The sequence below is a fragment of the Toxorhynchites rutilus genome, chromosome 3 (assembly GCF_029784135.1).
Source record: "Toxorhynchites rutilus septentrionalis strain SRP chromosome 3, ASM2978413v1, whole genome shotgun sequence".
In the NCBI taxonomy this organism is placed as follows: domain Eukaryota; kingdom Metazoa; phylum Arthropoda; class Insecta; order Diptera; family Culicidae; genus Toxorhynchites; species Toxorhynchites rutilus.
In genome coordinates this window covers 177,542,325-177,560,016 of record NC_073746.1, presented here as the reverse complement: position 1 = coordinate 177,560,016, position 17,692 = coordinate 177,542,325, and the positions used below count along the sequence as shown (strand labels likewise).

Sequence of the window (17,692 nt, the reverse complement as noted above, 5' to 3'; positions counted from 1 at the left end):
GGTAATGGACGACGAAACCTACGTCAAAGCGGACTTTCGTCAGCTGCCGGGCCTGTTGTTCTTCTCAGCAGAGGACAAATTCAGCGTTCCGGAGGAGATTCGCAAGCAGAAACTATCCAAGTTTGCTAAAAAGTACATGGTGTGGCAAGCGATCTGCTCTTGCGGAAAGCGGAACGCCCCATTCGTGATGACCGGCACGGTAAACGGGCAGGTTTACCTTAAGGAGTGCCTACAGAAGCGCTTACTACCACTATTGAAGCAGCACGAGGGCCCGACCATCTTCTGGCCGGATCTCGCTTCGTGCCACTATTCAAAGGACGTGTTGGAGTGGTACGAAACCAACGGGGTCACCTTCGTGTCAAAGGAAATGAACCCGCCCAACGCGCCGGAGCTTCGTCCAATAGAGAAATATTGGGCGATTATAAAGCAGGCCCTTCGGAAGAACCCAAAAGTTGTCAAATCGGAGGCGGACTTCAAGAGAAAATGGATTTCTGTTCAAAAAAAACTACAACCTGACGTTGTACAGAACCTTATGGACGGGGTAAAGAGGAAGGTGCGAGCATACGGGCTTGGGCTCGAAGTATGAATAAAAAGAAAATGCCAAAAGTTGTTTAATAGTTTTTATTTTACTGTCTAAAATTTTCAAAAGGATCGGTCTACTGGGAGAATTTCTACAGCGTTTTTTCCGTGATGCAATTTGATGTGACACACCCTTTATGTTGATTGTAAAATAAAAAATAACTAATGTATTGTAAGTGTGTTTAAATGTTTTAAAGATCTACACATAATTGAAACGTTCGTTACTCTTTCTTTCATACTTGTGTTTGACATACCGAAGCCAAGTCGATGACAAAAATTTAAAAAAACACAAAACATTCCTTGTATTCCATTCCCGATGTATTTCATTCACGAATCTGACATGTTTGTTCTCTTGAACGTAAAATGTAAATCGAAAAAAGGAATAAATTTCGTTGTTGCAAATTTGTTGCTCTTCATCGAATGTTTTGCTCAGCTGAGGCGAACATGGCACTACTGAACGGTTTTCCATGTCAATGTCTGCGTTGTTAATTTTTATGAATGATTTTCTGTCATTATCAGTTTTTATTCGTTGATATATTGGACATCTACCTAGGCTTGCGGTCGTGTCGTTGGTGAAATCTTTAAGAAAATGCATTGTACAGTATCCATCTGCCATGCAAGGCTATAAAAAAGGCTATGTTTGTGGTAACAATATCGAACAATCACCCATATTTCGTCATTAGCAGACCCGAAAGCAATTTAAATTATTGAAATTTGAATGAAAATGTTTATTCGATGTTGTTTAGACATAGTTGTCGATGTTGTTAGTAGACATAGCCTTGACCCTAACTCAACTATTTTTCTATAATTCTCCTTGCATTTCAGCTAAAATATTATCCAGAATATAAAATAATTATCAGAGACTATTTTCGTCCGACATTTTTCCTACCTGTAAAGAATGTGTTATTCTGTTACACAGAACACACAATAGAGCCATAGTTCATTTAAAATTTTTGTTTTAAAAGCGTGTTTATTTCACTCGAAAATTCATAACAATTTACGCTTCACAGAAATGGAACACGAAGCTCAATGACTTCTATACGCATTGCGTTTCAAGGTCGGATGACATTCGTTCTCTTTGAAAAACAATCTACGGGTCGATTATTTGGATATTATTTATACCAAAATACTAAAATCGGGATTAAAAATAAGAAATGGAGGTAAACCTTTGAGGTTATATGTACTTTTATGCCAAATTTAAAAAAAAAAAAGAAATAAAAATCATTTAGATTTTTTTTTCATAGGACCACCCTAATCGGTATAAAACATATGGTATAGTCAACGATCATACCATGTTGAAAACACCGGTTCTCGTCCGATCACCGAAGTTAAGCAACATCGGGCGCGATCAGTACTTAGATGGGTGACCGCTTGGGAACGTCGCGTGTCGTTGGCATTTTTTGCTTTCCTTCTCTTTTTCCGGTTGCACATAGAAGTGAACATGCCAGGAATCACCGTAAAGGACGTCGATCAGGACAAAGTTGTCCAGGGTGTTGCCCTGTTCCTGCAGAAATCTGGCAAGCTGAAGGTTCCAGATTACATTGACTTGATCAAAACAGCCAAGTTCAAGGAGCTGGCTCCAACCGATCCCGACTGGTTCTACGTTCGTTGTGCTTCTATCCTGCGTCGTTTATACCACCAGAGCCCATCGGGAGTGGGTTCGATCACCCGGATCTATGGTGGCCGCAAGCGTTGTGGTGTGCGACCTTCCCATTTCTGCCGTGCTGATGGAAGTGCCGCCCGAAAGGCTGTCCAAGCGCTGGAGAATATTAAACTGATTGAGAAACACCCCGAGGGTGGACGCAAGTTGACCAGCCAGGGTCAGCGGGATCTGGACCGAATCGCTGCACAAATTGTGAGCAAACAGCGGGCCGCCCAAAAGAAGGAAGCTGCCACGATTGTGCTGTCGTAAGGATATTTGCAGTGGGAGATGTGGATTCGAAAATAAAAGTTCGTGAAAAGTTAAAAAAAATATCTCTCCCGGGGAAGGCCTCCCGGGTCATATGGAGGCCTTGCCAACCCGCTGTCTCCCGGGCAAAGGAGATACACCCAGAAAATGGAGCTACGTTCACGAAGAATACTTAGAATGCGATCGCCCGAGGAGGGTCCCCGAACTGGAGCTGGTCCTGGAACGGGAGTAAGAGCGAGCGGTCAGCGGCTGGAGGGCGAGGTGCAAGAGCGGGCCACCAGCCGGGTTCAACCCGAAGACCTACCGCCACACGGAAACAGCAGCCATCGACATCACCAACGAAACGCTGCGCCTACGAAGCGTGTTGCGACTGTCAGACGACAGTCGTCCACACTTGTGGGTACTACTAGGCGACGGATCATGTGGACACACGAAATGAACGAATTCGTGATCCGCGCCTATTACATCTGCACTGCTTTGGAGACGGACATGAGCGGTCGCCCTCGAATACTCGCAATGTTCGAGGAAGCGTATCCAGAGTTCTTCGGGAGGCTTGACCAAAACGCGATGAACGCGAGGCGTAGAGCGATTGTACGCAACAAAATGCTCTCCCAAACGCAAGTCGACGAGATCAAGCAGCAGGTGCAGAGAGAACTAAGCTCCAGAACAAGCAGAGCAAGCGATGTGTCGAGACGAAGTTCAGTACGGCTGAGCAATTCATTCGCGAGTGGGGCACGCGAATCAGCACCAGTGGAGGCCACAGTACAACAACCCCCTGAGCCGGAAGACCCACAGCCAGATCAACAACTACTACGCGATCTGGTCTTCCATTACGACGAGGCGATCTCACAGTTCCGCGACACGGACCCTTTGTCGCGCCCCAGGATCCCGAAGTTGCAGCATTCCCGCAGGCTGACAAGTGCAGTAAAGCTCATGAACGAGCACGTTCTTCCGCTGCACTTGGTTGATGCTGAGAACATGGAGGAGCTGCAACTAAAAGTTTACTGTGCTGCTGTGGCGACCGCCAAAAGTTTAGGATACCGTATTAGGCCAAAAGGCAGACTGCTCCAACATCTCCGTGAAAGGCGTGAGCCTCCATGGCGAAGGAGATTGGAGCAACGGATCCTAAACAAGCGCGCCGCAATTGGAAGACTGATGGCGTACAAAAGAGGCAGCAGATCGGCGAAATTATGTCGCCAAGTTGCTGTGATCGTGCGGTCTACTGAACTTCGCCAGCTGGGAGCTCACCAGCTGACGGAAAAACTCGACACACTGGTACAGCAATTGAGCGTCCTTACAAAACGGCTGAAACGTTACTCTGACTCTGCAAAGCGCCAGGAACAAAATCGGATGTTCAGAGATAACGAGAAAGCGTTCTACGACCACATTAGCGACGAGAAGCCCGACTACCGCGAAGGTTTGCCAGATATTAGCGATATGACGAACTTCTGGGCTGGTTTTTGGAAGACCCCAGTAGAACATCGCGACGGGCAAATGTGGTTAAGACGGGAGGAGGAGTGTTGTGGTGAAATTGGAGAGATGGCAGCTATCATCGTCGGAGAGAACGATGTCCGCGAAGCCTCGCGGTACCTGAGGAACTGGGCAGCACCGGGCCCCGATGGTGTCCAGAACTTTCGGCACAAGAAGCTGACCGTCGCACATCCAAAGATAGCTGAGTGCTTCAACAAGGTGCTACGTGACCCACACAACCTCCCTGAATTCGCCACCCGTGGCGTCACATTCCTCCTCCCGAAAGACAGCAACACATTGAACCCATCAAAGTACAGACCGATAACGTGCCTATCGAGTCTGTACAAAATACTGAGCAGCATAATTACCGCCAAAGTTTCTGCTCACTGCGAACAGCATCACATCATCGTAGAAGAGCAGAAAGGATGCAGGAAAATACGCATGGCTGCAAAGACCAGGCCATCATCGACGCAGCCATAGTCGGCCAGGCGGTATATAACCAGCGGAACCTAAGTATGGCCTACATCGATTACAGGAAGGCTTATGACTCCATACCTCACTCGTTTCTCGTCCGGGTATTGGAGCTCTACAAAATTGATCCCGTCGTCGTTAAGTTCCTGCAGCATGCGATGAGGCAGTGGAGTACGTCTCTGCACCTCAGTGATGGGGAAAATGTGTTGCAGTCTAGAACGCTGCAAATAAAGAGGGGGATATTCCAAGGCGACTCTTTCAGCCCGCTTTGGTTTTGTCTGGCACTGAACCCCCTCAGTAGGACGCTCAATAGAAACGGTCATGGCTATAAAATAAGGTATGGCGACGGCTCCCACGAAGAAGTGACCCATACCTTCTACATGGATGATCTCAAGGTCTACTCTGATTCACGTCAGCGTCTAGGTGTAGCTATCCGGGTTGTCGAAGACATAAGCAGGGACATCTGCATGGAGTTCGGCCTTGACAAGTGCCGCTGTGTCCATCTGCTGAAAGGGCAGCTTACCGAATCCGGAGGTTACGAGGTCTATGACGGCGAGTTCATAAGAGACAGCTCCCCGGGATTCGCCACTCCGACATCAAGACGGAGCTGCGAGACAAGTTCTTGAGTCGAGTGAACTGTGTCCTGAGGACTTTCCTCAACGCGGGGAACAAGGTACGCGCGATCAACACATTCGCGGTTCCCCTGCTGACCTTCAGTTTTGGTGTAGTCAAATGGAGCAAAACTGACCTAGAGGACCTTGAGAGGAGGATGAGGAAAGCATTTAAAGAGGCCGGAATGCACCATCCTCAATCGGCACTGGAGAGAGTTTCACTGCCACGCAAAGAAGGGGGACTTGGAATAGTTGACATATCTGCACTGTGTGTTGCCCAGGTACAACAACTGCGCGAGTACTTCGCAGAACGCGCCAACCAAAACGCGCTATACCGGGCTGTCTGCGCCGCCGACAGAGGATACAGCGCTCTGCACTTGGCGCAAGCGGAGTACCAACTCAACTGCAATCTGCAGACAGTGGAGCAGAAGATTGCAGCTTGGAAGCAGAAGGCAGTGCATGGTGCCCACCCCCATCAACTGGACCGGCCACACGTCGACAAGGCCGCATCTAATCTGTGGCTAACGCGTGGTGAACTCTCTTCAGTAGTAGAAGCCGACATGATAGCCATCCAGGACAGGATAATGCCGACGAGAAACTGCAGGCGGTACGTCTGGCATCAAGACGTTGATGACATTTGCCGGATGTGCCATCAACCAGGTGAAAACATAGAGCACATTATGGGAGGCTGTCCCGTTTTGGCCAACGCAGCCTACACCGAGCGCCACAACAACGTGGCCCGTATTGTTCATCGACAACTGGCGCTCCAATGTGCTCTACTGGAAGACAACGTACCAAACTACCGGTACCTGCCTGCACTTGTCCTGGAAAATGACCGTTTCAAGCTGTACTGGGATCGCACTGTTCTGACCGACCTCTCGATCCACCACAACCGCCCAGATATAATGGTTTACGACAAGAGCGACCGCAAAGTCACCATCATCGATGTCGCTATTCCACTGAACCAGAATCTGGAGGAGACCCACGGTCGCAAAATCTGCAAGTACCGATCATTGGCCGTGGAGCTCAAGGAACTGTGGGGGCTAAGGGAGGTCCCAAGAATTGTTCCAGTCGTTCTCTCTGGAACTGGAATTATCCCGAAGACACTTCTGGAAGCGCTAAAGGTGTTGAACATCGAGAAGGAATTGGCCGGCATCCAAAAGTCGGTCACCCTTAGCACCTGCGCGATTGTCCGACAATTCCTCGGTCAGGACTAAAACAGCACGAGCATGCAGATACGTGCATTCCGCAGAGCCTAGTCCCCCTTTGGCATTCAGAAGCCCGGGGGCAGGTGAAAATTCTGGCTAGGTTCTCCTAGTTAAGAAGTGAGATAAGTCTGCCAAAAAAAAAAGCTGGGTATCGAATTCTCTACAGAGAAAACTGAAATGGTCGTTTTTTCTAGGAAGCACGAACCCGCCCAATTCCAGCTTCACCTATCCGGCAAAACGATCCAACACTCTATGTTTTTCAAATACCTGGGTGTATATTTTGATTCTAAGTGTATCTGGGGGAGACACATTGCGTATTTGAAACAGAAATGCCAGCAAAGAATCAATTTTCTCCAAACAATTACCGGAACATGGTGGGGTGCCCATCCAGGAGACCTCATTCAACTGTACAAATCAACGATATTATCAGTGTTAGAATATGGCAGTTTTTGCTTCCGATCAGCTGCCAGGATTCATATTCTCAAGCTGGAGAGAATACAATATCGTTGCTTGCGTATAGCCATACGATGAGTCTCGAAGTTTTGGCAGGAGTACCCCCGCTTACTCTTCGGTTCACAGAATTATCCTACAGATTTCTCATCCGTTGCAAGATCATGAATCCATTGGTGATTGATAACTTCGAAAATCTACTCCAACTGACTCCTCAGTCAAGTTTTATGTCTTTATACCATGAGTACCTTACCCACGACGTGCACCTTTCACCAGGCATCTCCAACCAAGTTTGCTTCCCATAATTCTGCAATTCCTCTGTCATTTTTGATCTGACCATGCGACAAAAAATCCATGGAATCCCAGATCACTTACGCTCCGATTCTATTCCGCCGATATTTTTGGCAGAATATGGGAAAGCTGGATCTGATAAAATGTTCTTTACTGACGGTTCATTCATAAACGGGTCCACTGGCTTCGGCATCTTCAATGAAAATTCCAGTGCCTCTTTCAAACTCAAAGATCCTTGTTCCGTGTATGTCGCTGAACTGGGTGCGATATATTACGCATTAGGGATCATTGAAACATTGCCCATCGACCACTATTTTATTTTTTCAGACAGTCTCAGCTCAATAGAGGCAATCCGCTCAATGAAAGTTGATAAACGCTCATCTTATTTCCTAACAAGAATAAGACAACTATTGAGTGTCTTGGTCGAAAAATTATTCAAGATTACCTTAGCATGGGTTCCCTCTCATTGCTCGATTCCGGGGAATGAGAAAGCGGACTCGCTAGCTAAGGTGGGCGCTTTAGAAGCCACTCTTTTTGAAAGGCAAATTGCTTATAATGAATTTTTCCACATTCTTCGTCAGTATACGCTCGTAAGTTGGCAGCGCATGTGGAGTGGTGATGAGTTCGGTCGTTGGTTACACACGATTATCCCTAAGGTCTCGACGAGTGCTTGGTTTAAGGGATGATTTCATTCGCGTGATATCTCGGCTTATGTCCAATCACTACAACCTAAACGCGCATCTCTATCGCATTGGGCTCGCAGCAAACAATCTTTTTGATTGTGGCGATGGCTACCACGACATCTAGCATATTGTCTGGTCGTGTATCCCGTTCCAAGCTCTCTAGAGCACTGAGAGCACAAGGCAGACAATCGGATATCCCCGTCCGGGATATCTTAGGTAGCCGTGATCCTGATCTTCTGCTTCATCTATACCTGTTCCTCAGAAACGCCGATGTCAACGTTTAATGATGTTTCCTTCGTTGTGTCCCCGTTTCATATCCCTCCTATCCAAACGATAAACTTTTACTTAGTCGCGGCAATACATACACACACTCTTTACAGATACACGGGCCAAAGGTTGTGCAGTCCACTGATCATTCAACAAGAGCCAAAGGTTGTACCGCTCATGACAACTCTACACGAGCTGATGATTGCGCCGGCTAGTGACCATTCTATCCTGGATTCCTCGAGTCGAGAAAGACGCACCACGCTAGAAATGGGGTACAGACTAGGGGGGCGTTGCTGATTAATGGTCAGCTGCATCCCAATAGGAAGTATCCCGTGTCGGGCACACGTACAGAGCATCGAAGACTGCAACATACTAATTATGAGAACACTTGTAATACTAACCTCGAGCCAACCGCGAGTAATCGGTTACATATTACTAACATAGTTGTAAGCAAACATTGTCGAAATGTTGAACTCCCGGCCCCGTTAGGCTGACGCCATATGAGCCTTAATAAAAATATATATTTTGGATAAAAAAAAATGACCAAAATACCCAAACACTTCTAAGTTAGACCGTGTTAAGGAAACATATTCTAGTCTGCACAAAGGCAAGCAAATGCAAAAGTACTCGCAGTTTGCATTTATTTGCAAAGCCGATTTCCTCAGACACCTTGGTTATGAAGTCTGTGTTGGGAAAACACATTTCCGCCGGAACAAAAATGCCCCCGACTTGAATGTATTTGCAATGCCAATTTCCCCACGCTCCTTGGATTTAAAGTCTGTGTTAGAGAAACACATTTCAGTCGGAACAAAAATGCCCCCGACTTACATGTATTTGCAATGCTAATTTCCCCAGACACCTTGGTTCTGAAGTCTGTGTTAGGGAAACACATTTCCGCCGGAACCAAAATACCCCCGACTTTCATGCATTTGCAATGCCGATTTCTCCAACGCTGCTTGGTTTTGAAGTTTGTTAGGGAACACATTTCGGTGAGAACAAAAGTCTCCATACTTTCATGTATTTGCAATGTCGATTTCCCCAAGGTGCTTGGTTTAGATGGCTGTGTTGGGGAAACCGTAAATCGGGCCAATCAAAACGAGGCAGGTAGAGCGTTTAGATAACACTTAATATTTTACAGTTATTCAATTGTTCATCTAACGAAAAATAACATAAAAGAAGCGATAGAAGCGTAGAAATATTCCCTATCAATTGATGCAAACATCTTTCCGATCCAGTAAAAAATGTTCGAGTTATAAGCATTCGGAATCTTTCAATTTTTCTTGCATGTTCTGTGTTCAGGTTGTCATTGTACCCCCCATATACTCCGGTTAGACGTAGTCCCACGTCAAAAGCAATCATATATCTTTGGGTCGAAAATATGTGATTTGACCTTTTTTTTTAAATATATCAATAAGGTATATATATTCCCTCTCCAGTCATAATGCCCAAATAAATACTTCCATCACGCTTTTAACTCAGACACGATTCTCTGAACTAGAAGATCATTTTCCGGTCAAATGAACATTCTGCGGATCCAGCCGAGCAAGCTTTCATCTTGTTTTTCCGCGAAGGGATCAAAGCGAAGTGTGTGAAGGTGAAATCATACAGCATCAGCAACAGTTTTTTTTTGTCGGGGTCGAGTGTTTTTGGTGAAATGACTTGAAGTGTGAACAATGAACTAAACCTGCAGACAATAATCGATTCCTTTGAATCAGTTTAAAGGATGGAAGGACGGAGTGGTAGATGAGTGCAGTTTTCAAATAAGTTTATGAATTGGTTATCGTATTGGATTTTAGGCAGCTTCACGGGAAGATGAAATAGAAAAAAATACTAATCTGATCCCATAAAAATAAATAAACTAAAAGCACACGTTCACGTTAGTTTGGATATTTTTGAGACAACTATCGTATTTATCATATTTTTCCGGTCTTTTTTGTTGGACTAAAAGCAGCATGGGATTTCTGAGATTGCCGGGTAAAACTGTAGATTATAACCTCATATACCTTCAGAAGATGTGTTCACGATATTGAGAAACATATACCTTCAGAAGATGTGTTCACGATGTTGAGAGCACATAAGACGCTGTTTTTTTGAGTGCATGAACCTTAAAACAAACTTAAACCGTCTGAAACCGCGGCGAAAAGGAAAATTACTTTCTTTGCCTGTTAAGAAGATATAAATCAGCACGGATCAAATCTGAAACTACATGCCGGGCAAATTGTTCCGTCTGCGCGTATGAATTATTACAGCAACAGTTGAGGAAGATTGATCATTAATCACTGTTCGCGTGTGGAATAATCGGAAATTAACGGAAACAAACTTATTATAACGAAAACACAACCCATGGACATTCCAGAAGAATGATCGATATGCCTTATGATATACATTAATCTGATGGAACGTCAGTTTTCATGTGATGTGTTATTAAATTCTCATAGTCTGAGTAAAGATGGCCTGAAACAAGGCCAGATGATAATTTTATTACAATGAACCAGATAAATGACACTCAATATAGTCAATATAGTCAATCAGAAGTCAGCGCTTGTCAATTACGCATATTGTGCGCAATAATTTCCATAAACATTTTGTGTTTGTTATGATGTCGCATCGGATCTATACATGTTCATGAATTGAAATATTCTTTGCACAAATGAGAGGAAAATTCAATCAGCTCTCAATTACTACCAATTAGTTTTTGGCGGAATTTCAATGAGATGGAAATCCAGAGTAACTGTTGTTTCATCAATGCACTCCTATATAGTAGGTTGAGCAGAATACAATGTACATAATTTTCTTTTATACATAACTAGCTGACCCGACAAACTTAAAATTACCTTTTACTTCAAAAGCCCTAGTACTATCAGATTGATTTCAGACACAATTCTCGTTCAAGATTTTTCAACCACTTGCGAATAACATGTTTCTCCGTTACATGGAATAAATGTTTTATACAGAAATGATGATAGAATAAAAACAGCCCTAAATCGGACAATTCCTTCCTCGAGTTCTGCTATTATCAACACATTCGGCGATACTTTTTTATTGGTATATATAGAAGAAGATATAGGAGTGCGTTTCATCGTGCGTAGAACATATGCGAATTTAATTTTCCGAATGTTCCCTTTTTCCTTCAGAGTTTTCCGAAAATTTTCAATTGTCATGTTTGGTTGGAATATTTTTGGTTGAAATATGTGTAATATTTTTATGGGACCCCCTCTCCATTCCAGAGGAAGGAGAGGTGTCATACCATCATAGAAACATTTCTCATACCCAAAAACCCTCACATCCTAAATTGTGCTTGATTAGTTCTCGAGTTATGCAGAAGTTTGTGTTTATATGCCCCCTGTAATTTGTGTTGCATTTGTATGGCAGCTTCACCAGGCACCATACCTTCGGGAATAATATTTTATTTATTTTGAATAACAAATTAGTTATAGGTTTGGAAATCGAAAAAAAAAACAACAAATTAATTTAACTAATTTAATTTATCAACCAAAAATACAAATTCTACTTTTTCATTTATCGTATTGTGGATTAATTATTCTATGAATAAAACAAACCAATGAATTAAAATAAATGTGAACAATTGTTGTGATAATTAATTAATATAATTATTTGTTGCACTACTTATTAGACTCAGTTCCGAGTGATGTCTACGGTTGCCGTTGGCGGGTTCATATATATTAGCTGATTTTTATTTTTGTAATGATTAAAATGATTTTAAATAAAAAGAATTGTCTGATAAGCATCACTACGAGATTTGGAGGTGTCTTGTTAATAGAAATTGATTCCTAATGTGATTAATAATGTAGTAACACAGAAAGATGCACTTTTCACTTGGCAATTTCATAATTTGGAATCGGTAGGTATCATTAAGCAAGAATTATAACTTCATTTTCTAATTATCACTCCAATGGAAGGGTACTATCGGATATGTCCGAAGCCAGTAAGCAAAATAGATGTGTCGTAATTCGATTTTTCCAAACATTCGCTTCCAAGGGATATTGTCATTGCCAACGAGGGCAAAACGGTTCTGATTAATTGGCGATCCAACGTACAAATCTACACCTAGGCGGCGCTGCGGTGAAAGTGATGATGGTTTTAAATTTTGCAATGTGAGCTTATGGAAGGTTTGTAGTTCTTTCCATAAATTACAATGTTATAGTCATAAAAGATTATTTGGTTGCCATGAATTTGGAAGAAAATTAATTCTGCGCAATTTTATATATATAACATGTTATTTTCTTACCTCTTTCAGTAGTGAAAACTGTATAAATGTTGGCAATGGTTGAATCGAAAAAGGAAATTCGAGGGCACAATTAAACACAAGTAGAAAAATGCACGAATCCTGCATGTGAGAACTACATTGGAAAGTCCGTAAGTGATATATACGTGATTTGTTTTGACGTAGGACTACGTCTTTCATTTCTATATCGGGGTGTAAAATCAAAGTTTCGAAAACGAAAGCGTTACGCCGGAGACCGAGATTTTGAGCGTTAATAGCTCCTAAATAACTGAACGAAATGGTATGATAAACACTTCATTCGAAAGATAAAATGTCTACGCGTTCTATACTTGTTACTTTCTGATCCAAAAACTTGTTTCAATAGTCTTAAAATTGCTTTCAAAACAGGCTATTGAAATCACCAATCGGTATATAAGCGAGCGGCGCTCGGAAATCCACTCAGTTCTAATTGAACAGCGATTGGAGTATGTTGTCGCTGTTGTGGTGAAGCTCTTCATTTATCATGAAAGCGCGGATGAACGTTGTCACCAAGAGCCTGTTTGTGCACCTTAGGCCAGAAGGGAATCCATCAGGAGGAGAGTGATGCCACAAACGGTTCCCCGGGAAGATCTCGAAGCTGCCGCTACACACACACACATACACGCACGGAATTCTTTCCGTTTGGATGCCATTCAGCATCGAAAAAGATCCGGAAAATAATCTGCCAGTTCCTTTGGGAATTTAAAAATACATTCATGTGAAAGAGTTTATTTGAATGTTTTCTATCCATGTAACACTGTGATTAAATATGTTTCAATCAAGTGCTATTAATCCTCCCGTACTCGCGTGCAAAATCATAACACGTATACTCGCGCACGGTGTCACAGACCGAAAATTAAACTTCTCTGTAATGTTGCCATTGTGTATTTTCCAGGCTTTATTGGCATTTATTTGGAGAAGAGGGTATGATTGAATGAAAGAATTCAACAATATATGTTTTCTTCGTCTCTATTATGTTTTAAAAGCCATCTAATTCAGCCTCATCAAAACAGAGTATTTTTTGATACTCCAACACAAATACGAAATTCGAATTTTTCACTGTTATTAATTAAAAGTAAGCAACTGAATATAATTCATAGAAGTTTAAAGAGCTATAAAATAACATAAAAACGTATTAATCGGTTGTGGTTTCATTGGAGTAAGAATCGGAACATAGCACATAGCATAAAGGTTCTGGAATATAAAGTTTGCATATTTCTAATATTCTTTGTATCTGTATTGTTGGTAAACTAAGAATTATTGTCTTTTTTTAGATGGTTTTTAAAATGGTTATAAGAGGTTTTCTAAGACCTTCCTTTTCTTTTAATTGTTTTCTTGTCAATATTGTCCTTTAAAAAAATATCCCCGAAACTGTAACTGTTAAAAGTTTACTGTTTACAATTCTTCCACAAGTGAAATTCTTTCACAAGTGTATATATGTATGACCATTATATTTTGCGAATAACTATATGAAAGTTAAACATTCATATTTCGATGAGGAACGACGAATAACGAAGCTAGAGACAATCGCAAAGTCGTAGTGTTGATGTTTTCTGAGAAATGAACGAATTATTGATTTCTCGGTCTGACAGACCAATGCGCGAGTATAGGACTGTTAACAGATGGTTATCGTGTTAGCATTAACCACTGGTGGGCTTCCAGTATCGAGGAAAATGTGAAAATATCTAATCGTTACTGAAAATAATCTGCCAGTTCCTCTGGGAATTTAAAATTACATTCATGTGAAAGAGTTTATTTTAATGTTTTCTATCCATGTAACACTGTGACCAAATACATTTGGTTTTGTGCTTTTTCAATCAATCACAATTAACAGGATAGATTCTGAAGATTATTCTTCCCCATCAGTAGGATATTTCCGTATCCAATATTGTATGTGCCCACATCGATTATTGCTCAGTCGCCGAATGTTCCGAACTCAGAGAGTTCATTCCCCTCTAGTTTGCCTTCCAAATTGCCATCGTAAACCACGCCTTCTCTCGATTCAATCACGCACAAAAAGCATACTTAAGCGATAATCTGGTGGTGAGACGCATTCATTTTTCATGAGGACATCGACAAGACAACATCGTTGTTGAGGGTGCTGGTCGACGAAGGATCGAGATCTGCCCTGAAACGCAAGCAGTTTGTTTGAAATTGTGAGGGAGCACAGAGAAGCCGATCCTTCAGGAGAAGAGAAGGTGACCATCGAAGTAGCCGCTACACACACACGGAATTCTTTCCGTTTGGATGCCATTAAGCATCGAGAAAGATCCGGAAAATAATCTGCCAGTTCCTCTGGGAATTTAAAAATACATTCATGTGAAAGAGTTTATTTTAATGTTTTCTATCCATGTAACACTGTGACCAGATACATTTGGTTTTGTGATTTTTCAATCAATCGCAATTAACAGGATAGCTTCTGAAGATTATTCTGCCCCATCAGTAGGATATTTCCGTATCCAATATTGGATGCATAAAACCTTTTACCTCCAACGTAACGCTCTCGTTTTCGAAGTCCCCCAAATATTCATTCATTCAGAATGAATTCAGATTCAACTTCATACAAATGATCTCTAAATCAACGATAGTCCTACGTCACCCTTGCGGTTATACCATAGATATAACCCACTTCCTGTTTTTGAGTTTTAGGTTACATTATCATTATTTTCTTAGTTCAAAAACAAACTCCAGATGTCTCACCGATCGTTTACGTTTTGCGTTAGATCGACAATCAGCCAGCTTCATAGGTGAAAATCGTTCCGTAGCATTTCTTTTGACGTAGGACTACGTCTTTCATTTCTATACAGGGGTGTAAAATCAAAGTTTCGAAAAACGAAAGCGTTACGCCGGAGACCGAGATTTTGAGTGTTAATAGCTCCTAAACAACTGAACGAAATGGTATGATAAACACTTCATTCGAAAGATAAAATGTCTACGCGTTCTATACTTGTTACTTTCTGATCCAAAAACTTGTTTCAATAGTCTTAAATTTGCTTTCAAAATAGGCTATTGAAATCACCAATCGGTATATAAGCGAGCGCCGCTCGGAAATCCACTCAGTTCTAATTGAACAGCGATTGGAGCATGTTGTCGCTGTTGTGGTGAAGCTCTTCATTTATCATGAAAGCGCGGATGAACGGTGTCACCAAGAGCCTGTTTGTGCACCTTAGGCCAGAAGGGAATCCATCAGGAGGAGAGTGATGCTACAAACGGTTCCCCGGGAAGATCTCGAAGCAGCCGCTACACACACACACATACACGCATGGAATTCTTTCCGTTTGGATCGAGAAAGATCCGGAAAATAACCTGCCAGTTCCTCTAGGAATTTAAAAATACATTCATGTGAAAGAGTTTATTTGAATGTTTTCTATCCATGTAACACTGTGACCAAATATGTTTCAATCAAGTGCTATTAACAGATGGTTATCGAGTTAGCATTAACCACTGGTGGGCTTCCAGTATCGAGGAAAATGTGGAAATATCTAATCGTTACTGAAAATAATCTGCCAGTTCCTCTGGGAATTTAAAATTACATTCATATGAAAGAGTTTATTTTAATGTTTTCTATCCATGTAACACTGTGACCAAATACATTAGGTTTTGTGATTTTTCAATCAATCGCAATCAACAGGATAGCTTCTGAAGATTATTCTTCCCCATCAGTAGGATATTTCCGTATCCAATATTGGATGCATAAAACCTTGTGCCTCCAACGTAACGCTCTCGTTTTCGAAGTTCTCCAAATATTCATTCATTCAGAATGAATTGAGATTCAACTTCATACAAATGATCTCTAAATCAACGATAGTCCTACGTCACCCTTGCGGTTATACCATAGATATAACCCACTTCCTGTTTTTTGTCCTTTTCTACCAGAAGGGGACCAAGTGCAGCTGTTTGTAACCTGAAACAATAGTAGACTACCTTTAGTAAATCTGTTGAGGAATTATGAAATAGATCATAATGAGTTTATGATGCAGCTTCAAATCGAAACAAGGATATATAGTTCGACAGTTGCTTCTGTTTTTTTCTGAAATTTGCTTATTCTTAATATTGATATTCTATATACAGTAGAACCTCGATTATTCGCGGAATAGTCTGGCTAACTCACCACGAATAACGCAATAAAGGACTAAAAATGATTTCCAAAAACAAAAAAAAAGGTATTTCAGCATGAAAAATATGTTTTATCAATACAGAAATTATTAAACTATCCATCTAGAAGGTTCTGTACACCATTAGCCAGATGATTTGAAAACCATGATCAAAACAAAAGTGCATTAGCCTATCACTACTGACAAATTCCTGAAAGGCCTATGGATTTACTATAAAACTCGCTGTCGCGTATAATCGGCACCTCGGATCATCCGCTCGCGGATAATCGGGCTTCCACTGTATATGTACACATTTTATTTATTGTTTTTACATCTATGCCTTCGGAAATGTTTTGACGTGGGACTACGTCTAACCGGAGTATATGGGGGGTAAAATGAAAACATAAACACAGAACATGCAGGAAAAAATGAAAGATTCCGAATGCTTATAACTCGAACATTTCTTACTGGAAAAATGTTTGCATCAATTGATAGGGAATATTTCTACGCTTCTATCGCAATTAATAAAATGTTATTTTTCATTGGATAATCAATTGAATAACTGTAAAATGTTAAGCGTTATCTAAACGCCCTAACTGCCTCATGTTGAGCCTTGGGGAAATCGACATTGTAAATACATGAAAGTATGGGGATTTTTGTTTTCACCGAAATGTGTTCCTTAACACAGACTTCAAATCCATAGAGCGTGGGGAAATCGGCATTGCAAATACATGAAAGTCGGGGGTATTTTTGTTCCGGCTGAAATGTGTTTCCCCAACACAGACTTTAGAACCAAGCTGTCTGAGGAAATTGGCATTGCAAATTCGTGCATGTTGGGGGCCTTTTTGTGAAAACTGCGAGTACTTTTGTACTCGCTTGCCTTTGTGCAATTGCCTGATGTTCATCAAATCAAGCAAATTCGCGATTCGAGAAATACGTACACTTGAGAGATGCAAATCAGAATGAAACGTAAAATAAAATCATCGTTTGATAATTCTTCCGTGCACATATTTTGTCCTAGGCATCATACCAAACGTAAAAGGACTGTTATTAATGACCTGAAAATAAATAAATCAAATAATATAATAATGAACAAATCTGGAACAAGACATCGTTCCAATTGTTGATTAAATCGATTTCTTACAGCATAAAACATAAAAACCATACACCTATATTAACCGATTGACCGGCAACCAATCGCAATTTGAAGAACAGCCTGGAAATAAATAGAATAGTTAGTATGCAAGTATAACAAATGCTAAAGTCTAGAAAAAAGATGGCAAAAAAGGTTCCTTGATCCAGGAAAAAGCCGATACAAGTAACAATTTTAACAGCTGGTCGATTTCCATTAAAACATAAACCCTGAAAGTTATGCAGCAATCAATGCATTGTACC

The 17,692-nt window shown here is 41.6% G+C and overlaps 1 protein-coding gene and 1 non-coding gene across 2 annotated transcripts; both read left to right on the top strand.

Annotated features, from left to right (window-relative positions):
• The first annotated feature begins 1,856 nt into the window (after nt 1-1,856).
• On the top strand, nt 1,857-1,975 carry LOC129781063 (5S ribosomal RNA). The gene has a single exon (XR_008744091.1). It is a non-coding gene; the product is annotated as a 5S ribosomal RNA (ribosomal RNA).
• A 25-nt stretch (nt 1,976-2,000) lies between these two features.
• Nucleotides 2,001-2,551, top strand: LOC129777629 (40S ribosomal protein S19a-like). The gene has a single exon (XM_055784006.1). It carries the CDS (start codon nt 2,021-2,023, stop codon nt 2,489-2,491), a length of 471 nt encoding a protein of 156 aa, XP_055639981.1. The 5' UTR covers nt 2,001-2,020; the 3' UTR covers nt 2,492-2,551.
• Nucleotides 2,552-17,692: the final 15,141 nt, after the last annotated feature.

Coding starts and splice junctions, on each gene's coding strand:
- LOC129777629 (XM_055784006.1), top strand. CDS start 2,021: ATGCCAGGAATCACCGTAAAGGACGTCGATCAGGACAAAGTTGTCCAG.